This window comes from Rhineura floridana, chromosome 11, assembly GCF_030035675.1.
Source record: "Rhineura floridana isolate rRhiFlo1 chromosome 11, rRhiFlo1.hap2, whole genome shotgun sequence".
NCBI classification, from domain to species: Eukaryota; Metazoa; Chordata; class Lepidosauria; order Squamata; family Rhineuridae; genus Rhineura; species Rhineura floridana.
In genome coordinates this window covers 42,112,289-42,139,863 of record NC_084490.1, presented here as the reverse complement: position 1 = coordinate 42,139,863, position 27,575 = coordinate 42,112,289, and the positions used below count along the sequence as shown (strand labels likewise).

General features: G+C 45.8%; 1 protein-coding gene across 3 annotated transcripts in view; it reads left to right on the top strand.

The window, feature by feature from the left end:
- Positions 1-27,575, top strand: part of ITGA3 (integrin subunit alpha 3) — a 123,535-nt gene that overhangs the window by 55,371 nt on the left and 40,589 nt on the right. For all 3 annotated transcript variants that reach the window (XM_061588972.1, XM_061588973.1, XM_061588974.1), the window contains exons 4-10: positions 9,931-10,058; positions 13,941-14,023; positions 16,637-16,886; positions 21,480-21,563; positions 22,574-22,781; positions 22,878-23,071; positions 26,366-26,454. In XM_061588972.1, the coding sequence (XP_061444956.1) occupies positions 9,931-10,058; positions 13,941-14,023; positions 16,637-16,886; positions 21,480-21,563; positions 22,574-22,781; positions 22,878-23,071; positions 26,366-26,454 (1,036 nt within the window). The remainder of the gene's footprint in view (positions 1-9,930; positions 10,059-13,940; positions 14,024-16,636; positions 16,887-21,479; positions 21,564-22,573; positions 22,782-22,877; positions 23,072-26,365; positions 26,455-27,575) is intronic.

Sequence of the window (27,575 nt, the reverse complement as noted above, 5' to 3'; positions counted from 1 at the left end):
CAGTTGATGCGGCCTGATGTGAACAAGGTGCCCTCTCAACCCTTGCCCTTCTTGGCTTGTTAAAGTTTGCTGAGGGGATCTAAGGTGCGATCAATGCATCATTGTGGGAGAGAGTGGTTCCAGCCGCCCTGAAAGAAGTGGTGATCTGACCACTCCAGAAAAAGCCCACCCTGGACCCATTGGTTTGCGACAACTACGAACCGGTCGCAAATACCCACTTCTTCGGGACGGTGATTGAGAGGGCTGTGGCACAGCAATTGCAAGTACTTTTTGATGAAACAGATTATCTTGACCCATTCCAGTCTGGGTTCAGGCCTGGTTATGGGACTGAATCAGCTTTAGTCGCCCTGATGTATGATCTTCATCGGGAGAAAGACAGGGGGAGTGCGATCCTGTTATTCTAACTTGATCTCTCACTGACTTTTGATACTGTTGACCAACTTGGTGAGATGGGTATTGGAGACACTGTTTTACAGTGCTTCTGATCCTATCTCCAGGGTCGTTTTCAGAGAATAGGATTGGGTGATTGTCTTTTGGCCTCCTGGCAGTTGTGCTGTGGGGTGCCGCAGGGTACTATCTTGCCCCCCATGCTGTTTAACATCTATATGAAGCCCTTGGGAATGGTCATCAGGAGATTTGGGACGAGGTGTCAGCAGTACGCTGACAATACGCAGCTCTATTTGACTGTAATATCTGAATCAGGAGAGGCTGTGCAAGCCCTGGACGGCTGCCTGGACTCAGTGGGCTGGATGAAGGCCAATAAACTGAGTCTGAATCCTAGCAAGACAGAGATGCTGTGGGTTAGTGATTTCTGAATTCGGATAATTGGTGAGTTGCCTGGTTTGGATGGGGGTTGTACTCCCTCTGAAAGAGCAGGTCTGTAGTCTTGGGGTGATCCTCAATTCATCTTTGTCGCTAGAGGCCCAGGTGACCTCTGGCTAGGAGTGCCTTTTACCAGCTTTGGCTGGTAAGAAAGCTGTGGCTGTTTCTGGACTGGGATAGCCTGACCACTATTGTTCACGCACTGGTAAACTCCAGGCTCGATTACTGTAATGTGCTGTATGTGGGGCTGCCCTTGAGGTTGGTCCAGAAGCTGCAGCTAGTGTAAAATGCAGCGGCGAGACTGCTCACTGGGACAGAGAATTGCCAACATGTGACCCTGCTTCTGAAAGAATTGCACTGGCTACCTATTAGCTATGGGGCTAAGTTAAAGGTTTTAGTTTTGGTGTACAAAGCTCTATACAGTTTGGGACGAGGATACCTGAAAAACCATCTTATCCCTTATATACCCAGTCGATCACTGCACTCCTCAGGTGAGGACCTCCTGCAGATACCATCTTATCAGAAGGTTCATTCCACACAACATAGGAAGTGGACCTTTAGTGTAGTGGCACCTACCCTTTGGAATCCCCTCCCCTTAAATATTAGACAGACGCCATCTCTGTTACCTTTTCGGGGCCTACTGAAGTCTTTCCTCTTTCAACAAGCCTTTTAAGTTGAGACCTTATTTCAGTCTGCGTCTGTGTTGGAATTGCTTTTTAATATGATTTTAAACCTTTTTTCTTTTTTTTAAAGGTGTTTTTAAAACTTTAAAAAATGTTTTTTAAAATGTTTTAATGTATTAATGTCTGTTTTTATGATGTTTTAAAGTGTTTTTAGTGCTCTTGTTTGCCGCCCTGGGCTCCTACTGGGAGGAAGGGCGGGATATAAATCAAATAAATAAATAAATAGCCCACAAACTGGCCTAGCAAGTGGGCCACCAGCTTCTGAACTGATGCTAGTGCATCCAAGCGACCAGACAAGAGGATATGTGAAGGCCGTGCTCTGAGAGTGGACAGTCTAGATAAATTATGGGAAGAGTACATGGGGAAGACATGGCTTTGGCGAGGAAACACAAAATGGAAGAGTGGGTCATGTGATGAATCAAGAGTAAGAACCGGAACGTTTAGTTCTCTGTGTACACATGCCAGCATGGTGTAATGTTTAGAGTATTAGACTAGGACCTGGGAGACCAGAGTTCAAATCTCAACTTGGCCATGAAGCTCGCTGGGTGACCATGGGCCAGTCACAATTTCTCAGTCTAACCTATGTCACAGGGTTTTTGTGAGGATAAAATGAAGGGAGGAGAACCATGTATGCCAGATTGAGCTCCTTGGAGGAAAGGTGAGATAGAAATGTAATAATAATAAAGTGGTGCTTCTGAGCATAGTAGCTGTGAGACAAGACCAGTAATCATAGTTGTGAAGCAACCAGGTTTGAGCCCTGCCTGCCCCCCACAACCAAAATGCACCTTGGAGGGCTACATCCATGCCCCCTCTGCTGGTAGTAATAGGAAGCAGCAGTTACAGCACTGAGATCTGAAAATCAGACTCTCCAGGCTCACTCGCACACAACTTAGGCAGGGTGTCACAGCACAGCTTACTAAGTGTCGGCAGGAACTGCAGGGGAAGTTACCACTTGCCGATGGCCCCCTGATTGACTCAGTTCAGGTGAGATGCCTACTACTCACTCTTCCTTTTTGCACATCCATTGTTGGGGATAAGGCTGACTGGCTACAGATCACTGCGGGAAGCCGCAAGCCGTGTTTCATCCGATGACTCAGGTACCTTCTAGCCAGGAGGTGAAATATTTTCCACTCAAATCACTCAGCACATGCACGCATGTCATGGTCTGGGGTCATCTTCAGGCATGAGTCACAGAGCCAGAATCTTTGTGCCAAGACATCTCTTGAAAGCTGGTGAGGGGCATGCCAGGCGGGATCTGGATTAATCAACAAGCACGGCTCAGTGGCTTCCTCCCTCACCCATACCCCATATTTTACCCACTCTGTTTTACTCTCTGTCTTTTTATATGTGCTGCCTGAATGGGCACAATGCAGCTTTTTTTCTCGTTGCAATGAGAATGTTACTCCTCTCCATAAGTCCTTGCTCTGGCACCCTGACACTCTCTTCACATCAACTTTCTAGTCTAGCCCTTAAGTTTAGCAGAGCAATCCTACCTACAGAAAGCTGGCGCAAGGGGCTCCTATTCCAAACTCCATTTAGGAGGAATCTAACGCCACCCTGTTTGCTGTCTAAAATATACTGGATTGTTAGGTCACGTGACCAAGCAGAAAGGGGTCTGGAATAGGTGTCTCTCCTTGCCCTGTCCCTCCCTCACCATGCCCCTTTGGGGGGGGACTTAAGTCAACGTAAGTTACACTGGCTCAGGCAGGTTGAGGGACTTGCCCTGGCAGAACCTCGGCTCAGCCAGGAAAGCCCAAGATCCACCAAATCCAAACTCTCTCATCCTGGCCGATCTTGGGTTTGGATTGAGCTGTGAATCTCTCACATTGGTTTGAGTTGGCCCACCTGTACAAGCAGCCCACAGGCTTGCTCAGGCATCAGTGTTTTGAGGGCTTCCAGTGAAACTGTGTGCGAACCAAGAGGTGTTTCCAGGATCCTTGTCAAAAGATACTCGGATGCTACTCAGATTGCCTGTCCCAGTGCCTTTGTGTTATGCGTCAAGGGACACCAAGGCCCATTTTAAAGAAGGGCTGTCACTTAATGGTAGAACACGCGCCTTGTATGCACAAGCTTGCAGGTTCAATCCCCAGCATCTCCGGATGGGATTCAAAATCCAGGCTGAAAATCTGGAGCGCTCTTGCCCATCAGTGTACACAGGCCTCCTCAACTTGGTGCCCTCTAGACAACTCCTATTATTCCTGGGATGATGGGAGTTGGAGTCCCAAACATCTGGAGGGCACCAGGTTGGGGAAGGCTGGTGCATGCAGTTCTGAACTAGATGGACCAGTGGTCCCACTTGGTATAAGTCAAGCTTCCTTTGATCACGCAGTAGAGCAAAAAGGGTCTGATCAGTAAATGAGCAGCACAATCCTACACCTATGCCTTGTCGAACTGATTGGGAGTAGTGACCATAGTGCTATTAAATTAAACATACATGTAAATGGCCAATTGCCAAGAAAATCCAACACGGTCACATTTGATGTCAAAAGAGGAAACTTCACAAAAATGAGGGGATTGGTAAAAAGAAAGCTGAAAAACAAAGTTCAGAGGGTCACATCACTCAAAAATGCTTAGAAGTTGTTTAAAAACACTATATTAGAAGCTCAACTGGAGTGCATACCTCAGATCAGAAAAGGTACCACCAGGGCCAAGAAGATGCCAGCATGGTTAACGAGCAAAGTCAAGGAAGCTCTTAGGGGCAAAAAGTCTTCCTTCAGAAAATGGAAGTCTTCTCCAAACAAAAAGAATAAAAAGGAACACAAACTCTGGCAAAAGAAATGCAAGAAGACAATAAGGGATGCTAGAAAAGAATTTGAGGAGCACATTGCTAAGAACATAAAAACCAACAACAAAAAATTCTATAAATACATTCAAAGCAGGAGATCATCTAGGGAGGCGATTGGACCCTTGGATGATAAGAGAGTCAAAGGTGTACTAAAGAACAATAAGGAGATTGCAGAGAAACTAAATGAATTTTTTTGCATCTGTCTTCACAGTGGAAGATATAGGGCAGATCCCTGAACCTGAATTAACATTTGCAGGAAGGGATTCTGAGGAACTGAGACAAATAGTGGTAACAAGAGAGGAAGTTCTAGGCTTAATAAACAATATAAAAACTGACAAATCACCAGGCCCGGATGGCATCCACCCGAGAGTTCTCAAAGAAGTCAAATGTGAAATTGCTGATCTGCTAACTAAAATATGTAACTTGTCCCTCAGGTCCTCCTCCGTGCCTGAGGACTGGAAAGTGGCAAATGTAACGCCAATCTTCAAAAAGGGATCCAGGGGGGATCCCGGAAATTACAGGCCAGTTAGCTTAACTTCTGTCCCTGGAAAACTGGTAGAAAGTATTATTAAAGCTAGATCAACTAAGTACATAGAAGAACAAGCCTTGCTGAAGCAGAGCCAGCATGGCTTCTGCAAGGGAAAGTCCTGTCTCAGTAATCTATTAGAATTCTTTGAGAGTGTCAACAAGCATATAGATAGAGGTGATCCAGTGGACATAGTGTACTCAGACTTTCAAAAAGCATTTGACAAGGTACCTCACCAAAGACTTCTGAGGAAGCTTAGTAGTCATGGAATAAGAGGAGAGGTCCTCTTGTGGATAAGGTATTGGTTAAGAAGCAGAAAGCAGAGAGTAGGAATAAATGGACAGTTCTCCCAATGGAGGGCTGTAGAAAGTGGAGTCCCTCAAGGATCGGTATTGGGACCTGTACTTTTCAACTTATTCATTAATGACCTAGAATTAGGAGTGAGCAGTGAAATGGCCAAGTTTGCTGACGACACTCAATTGTTCAGGGTTGTCAAAACAAAAAGGGATTGCGAAGAGCTGCAAAAAGACCTCTCCAAACTGAGTGAATGGGCAGAAAAATGGCAAATGCAATTCAATATAAACAAGTGTAAAATTATGCATATTGGAGCAAAAAATCTTCATTTCACATATACGCTCATGGGGTCTGAACTGGCGGTGACCGACCAGGAGAGAGACCTCGGGGTTGTAGTGGATAGCGTGATGAAAATGTCGACTCAGTGTGCGGCAGCTGTGATTTGGCAAATTCCATGCTAGGGATAATTAGGAAAGGTATTGAAAATAAAACAGCCAATATAATGCCGCTGTATAAATCTATGGTGCGGCCGCATTTGGAATACTGTGTACAGTTCTGGTCGCCTCATCTCAAAAAGGATATTATAGAGCAGAAAAGGTTCAGAAGAGGGCAACCAGAATGATCAAGGGGATGGAGCGACTCCCTTACAAGGAAAGGTTGCAGCATTTGGGGCTTTTTAGTTTAGAGAAAAGGCGGGTCAGAGGAGACATGATAGAAGTGTATAAAAATTATGCATGGCATTGAGAAAGTGGATAGAGAAAAGTTTTTCTCCCTCTCTCATAATACTAGAACTCGTGGACATTCAAAGAAGCTAAATGTTGGAAGATTCAGGACAGACAAAAGGAAGTACTTCTTTACTCAGCGCATAGTTAAACTATGGAATTTGCTCCCACAAGATGCAGTAATGGCCACCAGCTTGGATGGCTTTAAAAGAAGATTAGACAAATTCATGGAGGACAGGGCTATCAATGGCTACTAGCCATGATGGCTGTGCTCTGCCACCCTAGTCAGAGGCAGTATGTTTCTGAAAACCAGTTGCCGGAAGCCTCAGGAGGGGAGAGTGTTCTTGCACTCGGGTCCTGCTTGTGGGCTTCCTCCAGGCACCTGGTTGGCCACTGTGAGAACAGGATGCTGGACTAGATGGGCCACTGGCCTGATCCAGCAGGCTCTTCTTATGTTCTTAGAAGCAAGCCCCTGGGAAGTAGGTACAGGATTGCAGCCTTAGTTGCTCTCCAGCCGTAGGGAAATTAGTCTTGTCTCTCCTGAGAAAGAGACAGCCTGGTGCTTGGTAGGAGGAAATAGCATAGCAGGATAAAATAATGCTTCAACTTGTGAGGTGGGCACAGCTGAGAGTTAGGGCAGAGGGTTGTCTTGCGCAGAACAGAGGTAGGATGTTGGCTGTAACATCCTACCCAAGAGCGGGGATCATATGTACCACAAGAAAAGGGGAGTTGGCTCACTTCTTTCCAAGGCAAAACAGATGACTGGCTTATCAAGTGGTTACAGAACAGTGTAGTAAGTTAGTAGTGTAGGGGCGTCTGTATCCATCCTCTACGGCAGGGGTGGGGAACGTGTGGCCCTATAGATGTTGTCGGACTTCAACTCCCATCAGCTTCAACCAGCATGGCCAACAGTTGAATTCCAACAACATATAGAGGGCCACCCCCTGCTTTAAGGCACAGGCGTGCGCGTGCACACAGGCACACTTCTGCAATTATTTTTGGTCCATGTATTTACACCACAGAGTGAGGACTGCCACAAAATACTATCTTAATCTGCAGGGATAGTCGACAGTTTGTACAGCAGTCTCAGGCCATCTTCTGCCCCATCAGCTCCATGAAGCCTTAGGGCAGGCCCACAAGTTACCAATTTCTAAGGAAAGGCTGATTAGTGTAAGGGAAAGTCTCTAAATTGAAAACAGTGATGATAATATTTTCTGTGCTCTTGAGACAGTGACATCCGAAATCCACTGGAGTCACTTGCCTGTCTCTGGCACACACCTTCCAACGCTATCTGTTTTAACAGGTCCGGTAATACTTATTTTGCCTGTGTATGTGTGGGTTGGCAATAGGTACTGAGTCTGTACCTGCCAGTTATGCCTATTTGCCTGGCAAAATATTTGCCTTAGAGTGCTGTGCAAACCAGACCAGTGAGTTTCATAGTTAAATGATGCACTGGGCAAAGAAATACCTCTTTGCTTATCCCCCAGTAATGATACAGTCCAGGGGCAGTGTTACTGAGATTAGTTCCCTGTGGATAAGAAAACACTAGAGATTTAGGGGGCCTTTGCTATACTTATACATGTTACTTTATGTGTAAGTATACAAGAAGATCAGAAATGGAGGCAAACAGGAATTTTGCAACCCCACATCAGATCCCCATAAAGCTGGGCTCCCCGATATTTTTGAGCCCATTTGGAAATTTGAAATGCCACTGGGGTGTGTGGCTGGAAGGGATGTGGTAGGAATTCGATTCAGTTCACATTTAAAGGTGAACCTACGTAGTTTACACTTTCTCAAACAATGCATGAACCGAAACACAGTCATCCTTCAAATTTTGTACTTCTCTGAAGTTTGCAATGTACACACCAAGCAGTGTGTACAAAAATGCATATGAAGTAGGGTAAAGTATGCATAAATGCATATATTGGTATAATAACATACAGAAATGCATTTTATCAGGGAAAATTGCTTTGCAAAAATTTGTATAGTGGGCAAAATTGCTTTGCAAAAATGCATAATTAGGAGAAATTTGCACTACAATGCTGAAGAATTTTCGTGAGGACTTTTTAAAAACTCGCAGAAATGTGGAGAACTGAACTTAAGATTAGAAAAATGAAAAACTGGGAGAAACCAACATTGACAGATTTGGCTGGTCATGAAATGGGTGTCATGGGGGCCTGGTGAGTCACAAAGGACAAGTAACTTGCCCAAAAAACTGTGTACAAGGCAGAGTCCCCAAATACCAAGGCACATATTTGACCCCACATTTGCATCCAAATTCTCTTTCACCCGTTCCACCTCATGCATCAGTTCACACTCACACACACACACAAATGTGATTCTTGCCTTTTTGATAATTATGTAGACTAGAAAAAAAGAGGGCTCCTCCAGATTTGTCAAAGACCCCTTGTCTTTGTTTTGGAGTCCTTTTTGAGGTTACTGCTGTCCTTAGCAATTCTGTTTTCCAACTGTTTTTCTACCATTTCTTTCTCTTACATGCACGCACACAAACAACTCTCTCTCTCTCTCTCTCTTCTATGACTTTTGCTCTTTTTGTTTTCCTCCACCATCCCACCTGCCACTGTGAAATGTTCCCTTGGCGCATTGTTGCTTCTTTCTGTCTAATGCAAGAGGCGCCCAGCCCACGGTGCTGAAAAAATACAGCTGTGTTTTTAGAACACAATGGAAGGCACATCCCAGCTGCTGCTGTACTAGGACAGAAGTGATATTTTGCTGAAATGGAAGAAGCCCCACAGAGGAATTAGCTTCTTTGATGGGCTTGTTGATGCCACTTGTCTCATTCTGGGGATGGCTGATCAAATTTGATAGCAATTTAGAGATTGGGGTGGGGATCTCAGGCCCAGGGTGCAAATGTGGCCCTCCAGGCTTCTCTATCTGGCCCTCAGGACTCTCTCCAACCACACCCTCCCCCAGCTACATGCCTTAACTAGTCCTATTTCATTCCCTCCATGAGTGACTCTGCCTGGCTGGAATTTGTCCTTGTACTCTGTTAATGCTTGTCTGTATGGAGGATAGAGAGGGGTGTGCAAGTGTTAGTAGAAGCATGTCTACTGTACAAAGGTAAAATCTGCAATCATTGCTTTGCCCACTTTTGCCCCTGGCCCCACCTGCCACTGGCATGTGGCCCTCTGAAGGCTGTCCAGGAGGGAATGCGGCCCTCAGTCTGAAAACGGTTCATCACCCCTGGTTTAGAGATTGGGGTGGAAGAGTCAGTGTCAGAAATGCAAATGCTGGTTTAGGGAAGGCTATACCAATTCTCTGTGTGTGTCCCATGTGAGGAAGTGATATATCCTGACCTATACTGATGAGCGTGTTTCTGGTATGGGGATGTAAGAGCCATCCCCTCCGTTACAGACTGCACGGCAGGGAAAGCGGGGATCCCTGGAGGCCACTGTATCTAGGATCTGGAATGCTAGGCAGATGGAAAATGACAGTAGACAAACAGCTCTATATCATGGGTTGGACTGATTTGTTTGAAATGCAAACAATGGTTTGGCTTCTAAGCTCTGGTCACTGCAAACCAGAGTTTGACATGATGTCTGAACTCAGTTGGTGTGTCACTTGCATGGTGTCACAGACCTAATTCAAGGTGACGAACATTATATGTAATTCTATAATAGCATCCCTTAGGCAACACTCATCCCCAAAAAAGCCCTTAAAAATCTTGAGGAAGGCCCTTCATTTGTATGGATTGTTTTTTGAACGGATGCGTTTTTAATTATGTGTTAGGAATTTTTAAAAAAACTTCTGTTATGAGCCATTTGGAGCTTTACCAAAGATCAGGAAGGATTAAAATGTTTTTAAAATAAATGCAGAGAGGAAGAGCAGGCAAGGTGCATTGCTCCAAGTGGAAGCAATTTGGAGATGGAGTCCTTGGTGCTAAGTGGTATTTAATTTTCAAAAGAAGAGGTGCTGAGTTTCAAGCTTGCCTGGGAGTTCCACTGTTTGAGCTGGATGCCCTCTCCTACAAGCACCACCTGTGTAGAAACTCAGTCATTAGTGATTGAGGGAAGGCATTCTACACATACCCAAAAGCACTCTCTTCTAATCCGACATATTTTTCTCCCCTCTCTCCAGGCTGCTTACTGGAGCGCCCCGTGATATAGCTATAGAGATGGAGAATGCTACACGGATGGGTGCCATGTATGCTTGCCCTTTGACTGCAGCCACCGACGACTGCAAACGAGTGGACATCAAGGTGACAAGTACGTGGAATGTGCAAAGCAGAGCCCAGTTGGGGCGGCTTGCAAAGTTTGGTTAAAGACTGAGGGACCAGGCTGAAGACAATATAGTACATCTGGGATTTAACTGTTAAGATTCCAGAATGAGACATTTTCTAGAGGCATAACTGTGTTACTCAGCTGCAGGAAAAACAGCAAAGAGTCTTGTGTCCAGAGTTGAGCAGTATCTTTATTAGGAGGGCCAACCAAAACATCACAAAAAATTGTGGCAAGCTTTCAAGTTCTCCAGAACTCTTCATCAGGCAATGATGGCCTACAAAGCAGGGATTGGGGAGACAAGGGGGGGGGAAACAGCTGATCAGAGGTACCTGCCAACCCTCTTTTGACCTAGCAAGGTTTTTAACTGCCTCACACCTGACCTGGCTGAAATAGAGAAGAGCTGGAGGTTCTCCACCCCCTCCCCATTCTACAGGTATCAGGTTACACACCTAGGGGTCTGAGATAAAGAAGAAATGGCTGTTCTCCATTTCTGAGAAATTAAAGTCTGGCTTGTAACCCAGATCTGCCCTACACCTTCAATAAAAATAGAGGTTCCTAGGATTAAAGAGAAACATCTCAGACTTTAATTTAGCAAAGACAAGAATTAACTTTGGATGGCATATTGGGTGAAAAGAGTCAACTGAAGCCAAATTGTAAAATATTATATCATGGGTAGAAGGATGTAGCTCTCAAAATACAAAGTCCATCTTCGGGTAGTAGAAAATCATCTTTCTCTAGTTGCACATAAAAAGCAAAGATCTGTAAGAAAAAACTCTGATGTTTACACTCTCACATGCACATGGATGTAGAGAGAGAAACAAATGTAAGGAATAAGGTAAGGGGGAAATGGATTGGGGGGAAAAGTAGACAGAGAGTTATGTTAAAACTTGAATGTATGTAGAATTTGGAAGTAGAGTAGGGCCCCGCTTTACGGCGCTTCGCTTTAAGGCACTTCGCTAATGCGGCGGTCTCAGACGCAATTAGACTAAAGCCCCACCCATACGGCGCTTGTTCTGCTTTACAGCGGTTTTTGGGCATTGCGTGCCATTCTATTCAACGAGTTCCACTTTACAGCAGTTTTCGCTTTACAGCAGGGGTCCAGAAAGTAACCTGCCATATGAGTGGGGCCCTACTGTACCGACATCAGATTCCTCTCCCATGTTCAACTGCCCAAAGCTGTCCTGCTCCTTCAATAGAGTGGTTACGTATCCATCATCCCCCAGAAGGACAAAAAAATGTTATAAATACTAGGGGCTCTGCCCCTGTGCACTTTGCATGCCTCCCCCCCTTGCCCTATGTCGCCAAGGCACCTCCCCCTCCCCCTGTTCTCCATCTGGTCTTGCCCACTTTACTTCCTTCTTCCCCCCAGCACATAGGCTAGAGGAAAGGGAGGCCTCAAGGTAGCAATGCTGACTCTTCTCACAAAGTGGCTCTCTGGGTCCCATAGGGTGTTGCCCGCCTCTTGCCCTCCTTTCCCTTTCTCCCCCCCCATCTTGAGCCCAGTACAGCTGGTCCACAGCATGCCACTTGCCTTCCTTCCTCTTCCTTTCTGTCCTGCCAATCTTGAGCCCAGCACAGCTGGACTATGGCACGACACCTTCCTTGCCCTTTCTTCCCACTTGCCAGCATTGAGCCCAGCATAGCTGGGTTACCATGCTCTTGTTCACCTTCATTCCCCATTTGCTCCCCTTCACTGAGCTACAGCCCAACATCATTGCCCGCTTGCTTTTCTCTACCTTGAAACCAGCGTGGCTAGGTCTCCATATATATATATATATATATATAAAGAATTGCTGCAATTTAAATAGAAACATAATACATCTCACTGTAGTGGAGACTGTGACCAGCTGACCTGCATGGCTTCTCAACCTGTTGTCCAGGTGCTGTTGATGGGCAACATCAAGGTCCCTGTTCTTTATTTTTAAACTGGACTTGGACTGGACAGTTTCTTCAAATGAGGACACCTTCAAATAGCGGGTTGCCTTCTTTGAAGTAGGACACGTGGCCAGTCTATCCCTGAAATTCATTAACTATTTTATGTAGAAGGTCTTTCCTTTGTCTGTCCTGAATCTTTAGGTCATCAGCTGCAACTGGTGACCCTGAATTTTCATACATCTAGAACACATATACTGGGTTGCCAGTTTATATCCCAGCCCAAGGTGCTCACATTGCTGTTTAAATCCCTAAATGATTTAAATCCCTAAATGACTGCATCCTTCCCTACAGATGTTTCTGGGTGTTAAAATCTATAGAGAAGGGCCTCACAGTTTTGAGGGGTGCTGGCCCAGGAAAGGGCTTTCTCTGTGGCAGCCCAAAAACAGTGGAGCTCCCTCCCTAAAGAGGTGCATCTAGTGCCATTGCTATTCAGCTTTTGTCATATGCTGAATATACACCTCTTTACCCTGGCTTATTTTTGTGATCTACCTGGAAATTGTTAATTAATGTATCGTCATTTTTGTATTTATAGTTGGTTTTGTTTGGCTTAAAACGGTTTGTTTATAAAAATACTTGTATGCTGCAGTTTTATAAAGAATATCAAAGTGGTTTACACACACATACAAACACACTCTAAAGACCACATAAAAAATTAAAACCAATCACCAGCTGAATGTTACAGAAATTACCTGCACAAGCCTGGCAGCAAAGAAAAGTTTTCAGCAGATGCTTAAAGGTTAATATGGAAGATGTACTTGAATCTTTACTGGAAGTGCATTCCACAGGATTTGGCCAATAACACTAAAGACTCAGTTTTGTGTAGATGTCAGATGAGCCTCATCACCTCGGGGGGGGGGGGAGACCGGTGATGCTTCTACAGATTATCTCAGTGATCGAGCTGGGATACAAGGGTTCAGGTGGTCCCTAACGTGCCATTGTAACCTACCCTGGGACTTTAGGGCAAATGATAGGTAGTAAATAATAATACTGTTATTATTATTATTATTTATTTATTACATTTATACCCCGCCTTTCTTTCTCATGACTGAAACCCAAGGCGGCTTAGATATGGTTCCCAGGAGGTCTCCCATCCAGGCAGTGACCAGACCTGACCCTGCTTAGCTTCAGCAGGGAGCTGGCCTTATGTGCCTGGGACTATGAAAATGAGAGAAATTTTTCAGTCACATTTTTTCAGTCATATTTTTCTATACTAAATAGTCCCAAATGCTTTAGCCTTTCCTAATATGGAAGGCTGTAGTTCCCCAATTGAGTAAGCATCTCAGGTACTTCATGGGGAAGTTGTGAGGGGAAGTGCAAAAAAAAAAGAAAAAGGCAGAGCATTTTGTTTTTGCAAATGAGGTAATAAACAGCAACCCCTTATTACTCCTCAGCTGCTTTCTGCAAGGCATCCAGATGCAACTTGCTTGAAGTTTATCTTTAATTGGCATCACTCTTTAATCTATAGCATTGATAGCTTTGATGATTAATTTCAAACAAGATCTATTCATATCTCATTTTTACTTCCTGTATCTTTCTGTGCTGGAGACTAATCTGTCAGTGTCTCTCTTTTCTGCAGCTAAGAAAACTGTGCCCCTTTTTGTGATTACTGGGAAAATCTAACCCAAAAGTGGGGATGGGGAACCTGTGGCCCTCCAGATGTTGGACTACATCTCCCATCACCCATATGCTAGCTGTGACCGATGGAATCCCAGAAGCATCTGGATGGCCACAGGTTTCCCGTATCTGCCTTAAAAGGATTGGCGCTCTAATTCTATGCACACTTGGGAGAAAGTCCCATTTAACTCAATGAGGCTTACCTCTGAGGAGACATACATAGGATTACATGGGGGGGGGTTGGTTGGAATATGACAGGAAGGTGGATCCTGTCCTAATTGCATTTCTCTCTTTTTTGTCCCTCTGTGTTCCCCTCAGGTGAACCCCGAAATAATATCGTTGAAGACATGTGGTTGGGGGTGACGATAGCAAGTCAGAGAGTGACGTCTGGGAGAGTGATGGTGAGTAGTGTGTGCATGGGGAGGGGAGAGTTTCCCCTACAGGGATGGGGAACCTCGTGCTGTTCAGATGTTGTTGGACTACAACTCCCATCATCCTGTCATCCCTGACCATTGGCCACGCTGGCTAGAGCCGATGGGAGTTGGAATCCACCCCACCCCTGTTCTACTGCCTTTAACCATCTCTCCATTGGACCAGAAGCTTATGGCAGAATTACATGTTACACTTGGCATGGGGCCACCACCAAAACTGGCAGACCAAGTACAGTGCATCCCATCTCCCCTGTTAAAATGGAGGCTCACATCTCCATCTCATGGCACTATCATCATGTTCTCCCATATTTGCTCCATGGCATCGGCTGCTGCTGCAAGCGATGGGGAAATGCACAATGTAATAATATCACTTTAGGTACTTCACCCTGTGCTTTTGTCCAGGGCTGGCGCCAGGAATGCTGGGGCCCTTGGGCACCACCCTGCCCTGTCACACACACGCATGAACACCCCACCTACCTATCTTTCCCCTGAAGGGTCTCTCCTTAGGGTGGGTGGGTAGCGCTCCCTTCCACAACAGCATTGGCTCCTGACCCTGCCACAGATGCCTGCCATCAACCAAGATGCTTCTCTAAGGGGCTGATGCCTCTGCTACCATCTTGGCTGATAGCAGGCTTGCACCCCCAGCACAGCCAGCATTTACTTCAAGGAAGAGATAGATGGGGGATGCAGGTGGGTGTTGCAGGCCTGCACGGTAGTGGAGGGGTGCCTGGGAGCTCTCTCTCTGCAATCTGCGGCAGGGTGCTACCCACCAACCCTAAGGAGGCACCTTTAAGGGGTCCTCAGCCAGGGCCCGACCTGGCCGCCCTCTGGCACTGGCCATTTTTGCCTCCCCCCTCCACAGTGTTTGGTTTAAAGTCCTCTTGTGAGGCTCCTGCCAAACACATTCTTCCCAGTCCTTGTGAAGGGTACCACATCTCCCGCTGGGAGTCCTTCATTTTGTAGTGTAGGCCATGGTTCAGTGAACCAAACCTTTCCCAGCGAGACAGGTTAGACCGTTAAGAAGCCTATTCCCCCCTGCCCCAAACTGTTGTAAGCAGGCAAAGTTGCTTCCATGCACATCCATATGATCTTCAAAAGCCTGCTGCCAACTGGCCCTCTCTTCCTGGTACTTTTTGCCTTTTCTTCAAATGTAATCCTCCTCCAATTCTGCCTTCTATCCAACAGCCTTTTCTTCTTTGAATCTCTCCCTGTTGCTATTTTGATCCGCTGCCACATCAGCATCTTTAAATGGCTCATAAAAACAATCTTCAGTGGAATTTGCTGAAATTCAAGAAATAGCTTTGGGTAGTGGATGCCAGACGGTCAGGCGCCTTGGAGATCACAATGCAGGTGCCACTTGTGCCCATTGTCTCTCACTTTATTAAAAAAAAATGCCAGTTGTAGAATTCCTTTTGGAGTGGGTTCAACTTTCTTGAGAAATTCCCTGCCACTGCTGTTCTGTTCTTGAATATGTCACCCCTAGTTTTGTCATCCACTAGGATAGACCTCACTGTCTCAGTTGTGGTCCCTTGTAGCTGTAGCTAAGGACAGACTTAATTTTATGCTGGGTTTTCCAGGCCTTAAGCCCAGAATCTGTTTTCATTGCCGATCACAAGTCCTGAACACATAGTGTAATAAAGATTGAAGTTCCTCTGAGCGTGTATGGAGCACTTTTCACAGCTTCATGAAATTTGAAAGCATCCAGGGCAGGGCTTAATTTGACCATGGGGTTCGGTCAGAATTAGCCAGTACCAGCAGTCAGCCTGGTAAGAGTGAGACAAGAGAGAACCTTTAAGCATGTTTGGAGTGCCTACGCCTCACTCTTGATGAATCACAGCCAGGCCAGAGAAATCTGGAATGGGAGTAAGAGGTTGAGGCTCAATACTCTCTTTGGAGTAAGCATTGATTATTGCTTAAATGCGAGGGTGTCTGTAAGACCTCCTCTCTTTCCTTTCCGTGCTGTTCCTTTACATTGTAATTCTCTCTCTTCACATATATCTCACCTTGCTTTCTTAGAAACATATACACTCAGAGCACTGACCATGTCACTTCAATGGATGGCATCTACCATACTGTTCAGGCTTAACAAGCAGGAGTTGCTTACTTTTAGGCTCAAGTACAATGCAAACAAAGTTTAGATCTAGGCCTACATAGAGTCAAGGCTTGAGGGTGGGCTACTTCACATACACAAACACCCACAGTTACACATCACAATGTTTTCCATGTGTTGATTACATGATCCATAAACATAACTTTGAAGGCAAACACGTATAGACAAGTCCGCGATCCTCAGCCAGTGATGGCTCTCTACTGCATGTATTTCCTTTTCAAACATTATGGTATTCACTCCTGACACAGCTGATGGACATGCTGCAAATACCCCCTTTTCGTGCCATATCAAGAAGCTCTTAGGCTAAGGAACCATTTTTGGCGCTAGGGCTGAGCATGTACAGACCATATCCCCAATGTACCTAGAATCACAGGTAAGGACTTGAAGCCACAATGTGAGTCTTCCAGGAAACTAGAAGTCTCACCCTCCCATTTCAATGCCAGCTAAAGCCTTCATTGCTTGGCTTTTGCCAGGCTTGTGCTCACCGGTACACCAGAGTCTTGTGGGCTGGCAACGAGGACCAGAGGCGCATGGTGGGGAAGTGCTACATCCATGGCAATAACTTGCACCTTCAGGAGAAGGATGAATGGCAGACTTATCACAATGAGATGTGCAACGCCAACTACGACTTTGAGAAGACAGGCATGTGCCAGATGGGCATCAGTGGCGGTTTCACCACCAACAGTGTTTATTTTGGAGCTCCTGGTGCTTACAACTGGCAAGGTTAGTGGCACTGCGGGTGTCCCCCCTCTTATTTTATAATAATGTGTGTGGGACTCAAGTGGTTTTATGGGTTAATTCAGTAAGAGCTGAAACAAAGGGGCTGGGAACTGTCGAAACACATTAATGTGCTTGTAGTTTTTTTTTTTTTTAATCAACTTTATTTTATTTATTTATTAAATTTATATCCCGCCCTTCCCCCCAGAAGGAGCCCATTATATTACCCATAATCTTATTATTTTTTAAAGAGAAAATATTCCCAAGTTATTGATGTTGTCAGATGTAGGGGTTTGAGAAAAAGCAGGCTTGCAGGTGTTGAATTGGCAAGTTGTTACTTCCTGAAAATTCATCATCAAGGTGTAACATTTTAAGTTTGGTTAAAAATTCCCTCAAGGTCAAATTAAAAAGCAAATAAACCCTAATGATATTTAAAACATCAAAACTTTTTTTGCATGATTTGAGATTCATGTAATTTAAAAAAAAAAAAAAACTTTGCTATAGAGCATTAGCCACAGATCAGGTTTGCTATTTCAAATCATTATTCCATGTTCAGCATTCCTTACTGCTCCTTCACCCTCTCCCCACAGTCAGAATAAAGAGCCCTTCCAGTCTTTGGTTTCTATATAAAGTTCCTCACCCCACATCCTAATGTGCTGTTTCCTTCACCTCTCTTTCTTGAAGGCCTCTACTTCCTCCACCCTTGTCCTCTCAGGTCCTCCAAACTCCATGCCATTCTTGCAGGCCTCTTCTCCTCCTCCTCCTTCTCCTCCTCCCCCCTTCCCTCAGGTCCTCTCTGCTCCCTCTTGAGGCTTGGGAAACCTGTGGACCAACAGATGTTCTTGGACTCCAACTCCCATCATCCCTGACCATGGGCAATCACCATTAACAATCAAAAGTACTGCAAAAGTACTACAACAAGAAGAGCAAAAGGGGCGGCGGGGACAGTCCTTGTTAATTGGCACAGCAGTTAGCCTGAGGCAAGAGACAGAACAAATGGGCAATGAGCTGCCTAATTTATATTTAAATAGGGGGGAAATGGTGGAACAAGTGCCTACAGCATTAGCATTTTCATTAGCATTTTTCTTAGCAATTATGTTATTTTTTTCCGCTGGGAAAAAAGCTGTTAGCCAGCAGTTGTGCAAACAATCAGGAACAAAAAAATGACGGATCAATACTGAAAGCTGGACTGTCAGAATTCAAACAGATAGGAACCAGCTACCGAATCCCATCCCTAGTTTGCATTTAAAGGCCAATCCCCATTTTCTGAAACAATACACAAATTGAAACACAGCCATCCTTTGAAATTTACACCTCCAAATTTCCCAATTTGGTTCTCCACCCATGTAACGTATGCAGATATGCATATACTAAAGTATGCATATAAAGGCATGTATCTGTGAAAATAACATACAAAAATGCATTATGTTAGGGGAAATTGTTTTGCCAAAATGTCTCTGTTAGGTAAAATTGCATACAAAAATTTGTGTATTAGGAAATAATTGTACTAAAATGCTGACAAATTTTTGAGATGACTTTTTTTTTAATGCAAACTGATGCGGAAATGTGGAGAACTGAACTGAAGATTTGAAAAATGAGAGAAACCAAAACTGACAGATTCGCCTGTCCCTAAATAAGCTCCGTGATTGAAATGTAATTCTTTTTAATATGGTGTTTTAGATACTGTAAATCGCCCTGGGACCTATTGTTGAAGGGTGGACAAGAATTTTATTATTATTATTATTAGTAGTAGTAGTAGTAGTAGTAGTAGTAGTAGTAGCAGTACTAAGAAGAAGAAGAAGAAGAAGAAGAAGAAGAAGAAAAAGTGAGACATACTTCTGAGTAGATACGGTTAGGATCGCAGTCTTAGAGACAGTAAAATAAATGATACCATTAAAGTGACTGCACAGGGTCCAGTGGGAGAGAGATCCCTGTTCTCTTTTTCATTAGTGCTTTAGAAGCAGTCGAGACCCAGTGTGGTGTAGTGGTTAGTGTGTTGGACTGCGACCTGGGAGACCAGGGTTCAAATCCCCACACAGCCATGAAGCTCACTGGGTGACCTTGGGCCAGTCACTGCCTCTCAGCCTCAGAGGGAGGCAATGGTAAACCCCCTCTGAATACTGCTTACCATGAAAACCCTCTTCGCAGGGTCGCCATAAGTCAGAATCGACTTGAAGGCAGCCCATTTCCATTTTTAGAAGCTGTCACCTCCTTGTACATCTAGGTTATGAAGCACAGGGAGTAGCTTCCTGGCAGGTTTCAGACCCAGCAAATGTCATTGGAAATTTTGTGTAGCTTGAGGGGAAGGGACCTTGAATGAGAAAAGCGAGTAGCTTGATGGATAATAATAATAATATAATAATAATAAAATTTTATTTAGCAGACGCCCATCTGTCCGACTGAACGGACACTCTGGGCGACGTACAATATAAAATACAATCCAAAATACAATCTCCTCATATACATAGTCATCATATTGTTAATATCATAACATCTCATCTAAAGACCATCTTACGCTAATACCGTGCAAACCTAACCCACCCCAGAGATCCCATAGGCCTGCCTGAAGAGCCAGGTCTTCAAGGCTCGGCGAAAAGTCAGCAGGGAAGGGGCATGCTGAAGGTCAAAGGGAAGTAAGTTCCAGAGGGTGGGGGCCACGATCGAAAAAGCCCTCTCCCTGGTCCGCACCAACCTAGTTGTCTTAGTCGGTGGGACCGAGAGAAGGTCCTGTGAGGCTGATCTTGTTTGGCGGCATATTTGGTGATACTGGAGGCGGTCCTTCAGATAAACTGGGCCGGAACCGTATAGGGTTTTAAAGGTTAAAACCAACACCTTGAATTGGGCCCGGTATACAACTGGCAACCAGTGTAATTCAATCAACACTGGGGTGATATGATCGCGGCGGCGGGTCTGCTTTATTAAGCGTGCCGCCGCATTTTGTACCAGCTGGAGTTTCCAGACCGTCTTCAAGGGTAACCCCACGTAGAGCGCATTACAGTAGTCTAATCGAGAGGAGATCAGGGCATGTATCACTCGTGGGAGCAGATGTATGGGAAGATAGGGTCGCAGCCTCTGTACTAGATGAAGTTGGTACCAAGCTGCCCGGCTCACTGCAGAAACCTGAGCCTCCATAGACAGCTGGGAGTCCAAGATGACCCCGAGACTGCGGACCTGGTCCTTCAGGGGCAAACTCACCCCATTAAGTATCAGGTCAAAATCACCCAACTTTCCCTTGTCCCCCACTAGTAATACCTCGGTCTTATCGGGGTTCAGCCTCAGCCTGTTCTCTCCCATCCATCCACTTACAGACTCCAGGCACTTGGACAAGGTATCCACAGCCAACTCTGGTGAAGATTTAAATGAGAGATAGAGCTGCGTGTCATCCGCATATTGGTGACACTGCAGCCCAAAACTCCTGATGATGGCTCCCAGCGGTTTCATATAAATGTTAAATAGCATGGGAGAGAGGATAGAACCCTGTGGCACACCACAGTTGAGGGGCCAAGGGTCTGAAACCTCATCCCCCAACACTACCCGTTGATATCTACCGGAGAGATAGGAACGGAACCACTGTAAAACAGTGCCTCCTATTCCCAGTCCCTCCAGGCGATTCAACAGGATACTGTGGTCGACGGTATCGAAAGCCACTGAGAGGTCTAGGAGGACGAGGAAGGTATGTTCTCCCCTATCCAATGCCCTCCTCATATCATCCACCAGAGCGACCAAGGCTGTTTCAGTTCCGTGTCCAGTCCTGAAGCCCGACTGGAAAGGATCTAAATAATCTGCTTCCTCCAAGTGTGTCTGTAGCTGCTTTGCCACCACACGCTCAATCACCTTGCCCAAGAACGGTAAATTGGAGACTGGGCGAAAGTTGTTTAAATCTTGTGGATCCAAGGAGGGCTTTTTCAGAATAGGTCTTATCACTGCCTCCTTGAGGGCTAATGGCATTACACCCTCCTCCAAGGATGCATTTACCATTGCCTTGATCCCATTGCCCAGTCTCTCTTTACAGCTCATAACGAGCCATGAAGGGCAAGGATCAAGTAAGCAAGTGGTTGTTTTACAGTAGAGAACACCTTGTCCACTTCATCAGAGAGAAGAGGCTGAAACCGATCCCAGCAGACCGAATTGCAATTGGCCGTCTCTGGACCACTACTTGTACCCACAACGTACGCAATCTTGTCCTTTAGGTGCTCGATTTTATCGGCAAAGTGTTTAACAAATGTGTCACAGGAGGCTTTTGATTGTTCCATAGGTTCCTGCGCTACTGGACCGACCAGGCTTCGGACCACTTGGAACAACCTCCTGGGACAGCACTCTGCTGACGCAATAGAGGCAGCAAAGAATTGCCTCTTTGCTGCCTTTGTTGCCCACTGGTAGGCCGCTATTGCCGCTCTAACCAGTGTCCAATCACCTTCAGTGCACGATTTCCGCCATCGGCGCTCTAGCCGTCTTACTTCCTGTCTCAGACTGCGTAACCGTGGTGTATACCAGGGTGCAGTCTGAGTTCTATTCAGGATGGGCCAACACAAGGCAAAAGAGCATGGTGGGTTTCTTAGTTTGCATTTAGTTAATTTTGTTTGCATTTTTCTGGCACAGGCACCAATTACGTGATCCGTCGAGAGGACTGGGACCAACAAGATTACTCTTATCCAGACCAGAGGAATAGCAACAGCTATATGGGTAACTGCAACTGATACACGCTGCTTCAGGCCGGTGGCAACATGACGTTGGTGTCATTGGCATTACCATCCTCCCCACCAAGCAGAACGGAACATACAAAATATCTGTAATTACAGCACCATTGTGACAGTTGGCACTCAGGGTGCTTCATGTAAAAACAGCACTACAAAGTACAGTAAAAAAACACTGTGAACTACACATACGGAAAAGTTTTTGTAAAACAGTCCCTGAAGGTTGAGCTTCTAAGCTCTTACAGAACAGGGAGGTCGCCAGAGAACAATCACTTTCGCACCAAGTCAGTGGGAGTGGTCCATTAGGACAAAAGGGGCATTGCCCCACCAACTTCAGTCTGCCCTTAGCCAGCCCTCCTGCCCCCTTCTCACAGCCAACTCAGAGGGGTGGCCCCGGCTAACAGTTTCCTCCTTCTTAGTCCTGATTTTGCCCTTATAGAACTCAGGAGGAGGATGTGGATAAGGCTAGAAAGAGTTTGCTCTGCCTGTAATTGGCTCTGGCTCCACCTACTGGTGACTTCCATGCCTTCTCCACTACCAGTCCCAATGGGCACTAGTCACTACTGCACCAAGGGGCCCACATAATTGTGTGTTGTTTTTAATTATTAACAGTTAATTTCCATAGGAAAACGTCCCATAGTAAAGCAACATGCTTATCACAAACCTACCTGCCTCACCACCCCTCCTGCCTCACCACCTCTTCTTCCTCCCCCACATCTATGCTCACTTAAAATGTGATGATGGGATGATACCCACCCCACCCCAACCTAAGACTTAATGCAGGGCCTAATTTGAGTCCGTGCTCTCCATACTAGCTTGAAATCACATTTTAGTGCTAGGATTAATGTCACAACAGGAGGTGGAATAGACTGTAACCAGGCCATCCCAAGGCTCAGACTCAGAAGTAAGGGACAAGGAGACAATGAGTGAGGATTGTATTTTTGGGAAGGGGATTAGGATAAAGAGGAATGCTTATACATACTTCTCCTCTGTTTGTAGGATATACAACTGAGGCAAGCCATGATGTACTGCGCAAACAAGAGACCACCTTAATCACAGGGGCCCCTCGGTATAATCACACAGGAGCTGTCTTCCTGGTGGGAACTGACAGCACCATGACCCTTCAGAAGAAACTGATGATCTTAGGGGAACAAGTGGGCTCCTATTTTGGCAGTTCCATTGCTGTGGCTGACCTCAACAATGATGGGTGAGTCCCGTTTGTCACAGAAACGGGAGAGAAGCAAATGTCTCATTTGCCCAGTGGATGGGCTAGGGTCACACCTCTCTCTTTTACTATCGGTAGGTGGCAAGACTTGATCATTGGAGCACCATACTACTTCGACCGGAAAGAGGAGAAGGGTGGGGCCGTTTACGTGTACATGAACCTTGGTGGAATGTTCCACAGCAGCCCCAGCATCACTCTGACTGGTCCCAGCAATTCATCATTTGGCCTTGCGGTGGCAAACATTGGAGATATTGATAAAGATGATTTCCAAGGTTAGGATGCTTCACTCTTGGTACACTGACCTCATGTTTTGCTGTTGAGAGTAGCACATCTGATGTGTCGGAGAGTTCTCAGGGGAGTGTGGTTATTGGGCAAGGTGGATTGGTCAAGCAGAAGGCTCAAGCAGTGATATAGAGTGGTATAGTGGTTAAGAGTGTCGGACTAGGACCTGGGAGACCACAGTTCAAATCCCAACTCAAGCATGAAGCTTACTCGGTGATCTTGGACCAGTCACTATCTCTCAGCCTAACCTACCTCACAGGGTTGTTGTGAAGATAAAATGGGGAGAGGGAGAAGTATGGATGCCACCTTAAGCTCCTTAGAGGAAAGGTGGGATATAAATGTAATGTAGTAGCAGCAGCAGCAGCAGTAGTAGTAGGTTTTCCAAATCTGTGGGCACTGCAGACCAGTCACGCTGGTGCACCTCCAAGTTTTTACTGTAGAAGAGTAAACTCCCTAGTGTTAAGAGCTGTTCAGCAGTGGAATAGCCTGCCTTGGAAGGTGATGGACTGTCTTTTGCTGGAGGTATTCAAGCACAGGTGGATGGCCAACTGTCAAAGATGCTGTAGCTGCATCCTCCATTGCAGATTCTACATTTAAGAAGGAGTTAGACTAGATGACCTCCATGGTCCCTTTCAATTTTCTGATTCTGAGAAGTGTCAGTTTTGATACTCCATTCTGCTCTCCCCCACTAAGAATAAGAGAAAGAGAAGTGGTGGTTCCACATTCTGTCAGATCTAGCTCTGTTCGCTATTGGCTCCTGACTTTCCTCTGCATCAGCAATCCTTCATAGGCCCCCTTAAGGGAATGCCAGTAAGTCAACTTATCCCTTCCCCTCAGTCTGTGAGGAGTTCTGGACCTCTTCCATGCACATTTCCCAACTCAAAACAGAAGCTCCCATTTTCCCCATCTTCCAAAATGAGGACTATGAAATGGGTCTGATGTATCCTAATTTGGGGGGAAGGGCTGTAGCTTAGTGGTAGGACATCTGCTTTGTATGCAGAAGGTCCCTGGTTCAATCCCCAGCAGCTCCAAGTAGGACTGGGAGAGGCTCCCTGAAACCCTGGAGAGCCCCTGCAAGCCGGTGTAGACAGTACTGAGATTGATGCACCAGTGGTTTGACTTGGTATAAGGCAGCTTCCTACGTTCCTTTGCTGTAGCTTCCCGATTCTTGGAGGTGCCTCAGCCTTAGGTTGCTGGGCCTGGTCTGCGCATGGAGCAGAAGAAGGTGGTGGCATTCTGAGGTGGTGGGATGGGTTGTACCACTTCAAACAGGGGTGATCATGGTGGATGGTGGCCCTGTTTCTGAATGCTCTCCTGTGTTAAAAGCACCCTTTAGATACATGAAGGGGGAAAAAAACTGTAACAAAGGAGAAAATGTGAAATTGCTGATCTGCTAACTAAAATATGTAACTTGTCCCTTGGGTCCTCCTCCGTGCCTGAGGACTGGAAAGTGGCAAATGTAACGCCAATCTTCAAAAAGGGATCCAGAGGGGATCCCGGAAATTACAGGCCAGTTAGCTTAACTTCTGTCCCTGGAAAACTGGTAGAAAGTATTATTAAAGCTAGATTAACTAAGCACATAGAAGAACAAGCCTTGCTGAAGCAGAGCCAGCATGGCTTCTGCAAGGGAAAGTCCTGTCTCAGTAACCTATTAGAATTCTTTGAGAGTGTCAACAAGCATATAGATAGAGGTGATCCAGTGGACATAGTGTACTTAGACTTTCAAAAAGCGTTTGACAAGGTACCTCACCAAAGGCTTCTGAGGAAGCTTAGCAGTCATGGAATAAGAGGAGAGGTCCTCTTGTGGATAAGGTATTGGTTAAGAAGCAGAAAGCAGAGAGTAGGAATCAACGGACAGTTCTCCCAATGGAGGGCTGTAGAAAGTGGAGTCCCTCAAGGATTGGTATTGGGACCTGTACTTTTCAACTTGTTCATTAATGACCTAGAATTAGGAGTGAGCAGTGAAGTGGCCAAGTTTGCTGATGACACTAAATTGTTCAGGGTGGTTAAAACAAAAAGGGATTGCGAAGAGCTCCAAAAAGACCTCTCCAAACTGAGTGAATGGGCAGAAAAATGGCAAATGCAATTCAATATAAACAAGTGTAAAATTATGCATATTGGAGCAAAAAATCTTAATTTCACATATACGCTTATGGGGTCTGAACTGGCGGTGACCGACCAGGAGAGAGACCTCGGGGTTGTAGTGGACAGCACGATGAAAATGTCGACCCAGTGTGCGGCAGCTATGAAAAAGGCAAATTCCATGCTAGCGATAATTAGGAAAGGTATTGAAAATAAAACAGCCGATATCATAATGCCGTTGTATAAATCTATGGTGCGGCCGCATTTGGAATACTGTGTACAGTTCTGGTCGCCTCATCTCAAAAAGGATATTATAGAGTTGGAAAAGGTTCAGAAGAGGGCAACCAGAATGATCAAGGGGATGGAGCGACTCCCTTACGAGGAAAGGTTGCAGCATTTGGGGCTTTTTAGTTTAGAGAAAAGGCGGGTCAGAGGAGACATGATAGAAGTGTATAAAATTATGCATGGCATTGAGAAAGTGGATAGAGAAAAGTTCTTCTCCCTCTCTCATAATACTAGAACTCATGGACATTCAAAGAAGCTGAATGTTGGAAGATTCAGGACAGACAAAAGGAAGTACTTCTTTACTCAGCGCATAGTTAAACTATGGAATTTGCCCCACAAGATGCAGTAATGGCCACCAGCTTGGATGGCTTTAAAAGAAGATTAGACAAATTCATGGAGGACAGGGCTATCAATGGCTACTAGCCATGATGGCTGTGCTCTGCCACCCTAGTCAGAGGCAGCATGCTTCTGAAAACCAGTTGCTGGAAGCCTCAGGAGGGGAGAGTGTTCTTGCACTCGGGTCCTGCTTGTGGGCTTCCCCCAGGCACCTGGTTGGCCACTGTGAGAACAGGATGCTGGACTAGATGGGCCACTGGCCTGATCCAGCAGGCTCTTCTTATGTTCTTATGTTTAGCTTAGCCCTCTCCCTGCTGTTCTCATTTTCTAATTAAGAAATATGTTTCTTTAAAATGATGGAACATTCAGAAATGTAACACAGAGGAAGAATTAGGGAAGGTGTTTTTTTTCAAGGGGGATAAAAGATTCTGGAGTTTAAAGGTTATGACTGACGATGGGGAATTTTAGTGGCATTTGTTTTGAAAAGTGACTGTGCTAACAACGGGTTTGCTTTTGGTGCCCCCGTTGGCAGCCTGGGAACAAGTCCATCTGACCCTTTTCTCCCTCCTTTCCCCCCACAGATATTGCAGTTGGGGCTCCATTTGAAGGTTCGGGGAAGGTATACATCTACCACAGTGGCGTAGGAGGCCTTGTCGATCAGCCCCTGCAGGTAAACGCATCTTGCTCTTCCCTCTTTATCATCATAACATTTTTCTCTACGCTTGGTGAGGAAACTGCCTGTGATCAGTGGTGGCTGGCGTCCATGAAGGCTGGTATGGCAGAATGCAGAGAGCCAGAGCCGACGACAGGCAGAGCCAACTGGTTTCCAGTTTGTCCTTCTCCTTCTCTCTGAGGTTAAGGAAGAGGAAGCTGGACAGGTAGTTCCATCCCCAGGAAGAAAGGCAGGTGAAGGCCTGCCCAAAAGGACCAGCCTCCACTGCCTCTGATCACGTGCAGTGTGCTTTCCCCACATTTTGCAGCTAATGTTGCAAGCCCCAAGGCACTAGGAATTCAGCAACTGGGGTTCGGTTGAGCCAGGTCCCACATCATGGCTGTGCTGGAGATATTTCTAGCCTGAGTGTGCAATATAAGAGTCGGCACTAGTTACAGAAGGGGCATAACCTAGTGGTCAACCACATGCTTTGCGTGCAGTAGGTCCCAAGTTCAACCCTGGCATCTCCTAGTAGACTTGGGAAATACCCATGTATGAAATGCTGGATTGCTGATGCCAATTGGTGTAGACAGTACTAAGTGAGAAGAACCAACGGTCTGACAGCTTTCTTTGTTCTTCTTTCCCTTGCCCAAGATCAGTAGTGTAGTGGCAAATTCAGAAGTGTAGGGTCTCTTCGTGTTAGTCACAGCCATGCCCCCTCCTTGGTTTTGCTGCTGGGTTGAGAATGAGATCTTTGTTAGTATCTTCTCCCACAACAACAGACGTCCCTAGGAGCCAATAAGCATGAGAGGGGAGAGTGTTAGCTATTGAGAAGGGTCTTCTCAGTAGCTGACTCACCTCCTTTCACTCCGATTGGCTCCAATCATCAGGAAAGGGCAAGGAAGCATGCTAGAATATTCTTCTCAGTGGCTAACATGCTCCGCTTTCATGCTGATTGGCTCATAAGATTCTGGAGACATTGGGACCCTGCTTCCAAAAAAGTAACGGGTCTTAGCCTCCCGGACACCCTGGACAACTACACCCCGGTCCAAGATTCAGATCTCTCCCACAGCCCATGACTTGGCCATGACACCATCAGCCCTGGGGTGTTGCCATCCCAGATTGCAAACCCACTACTC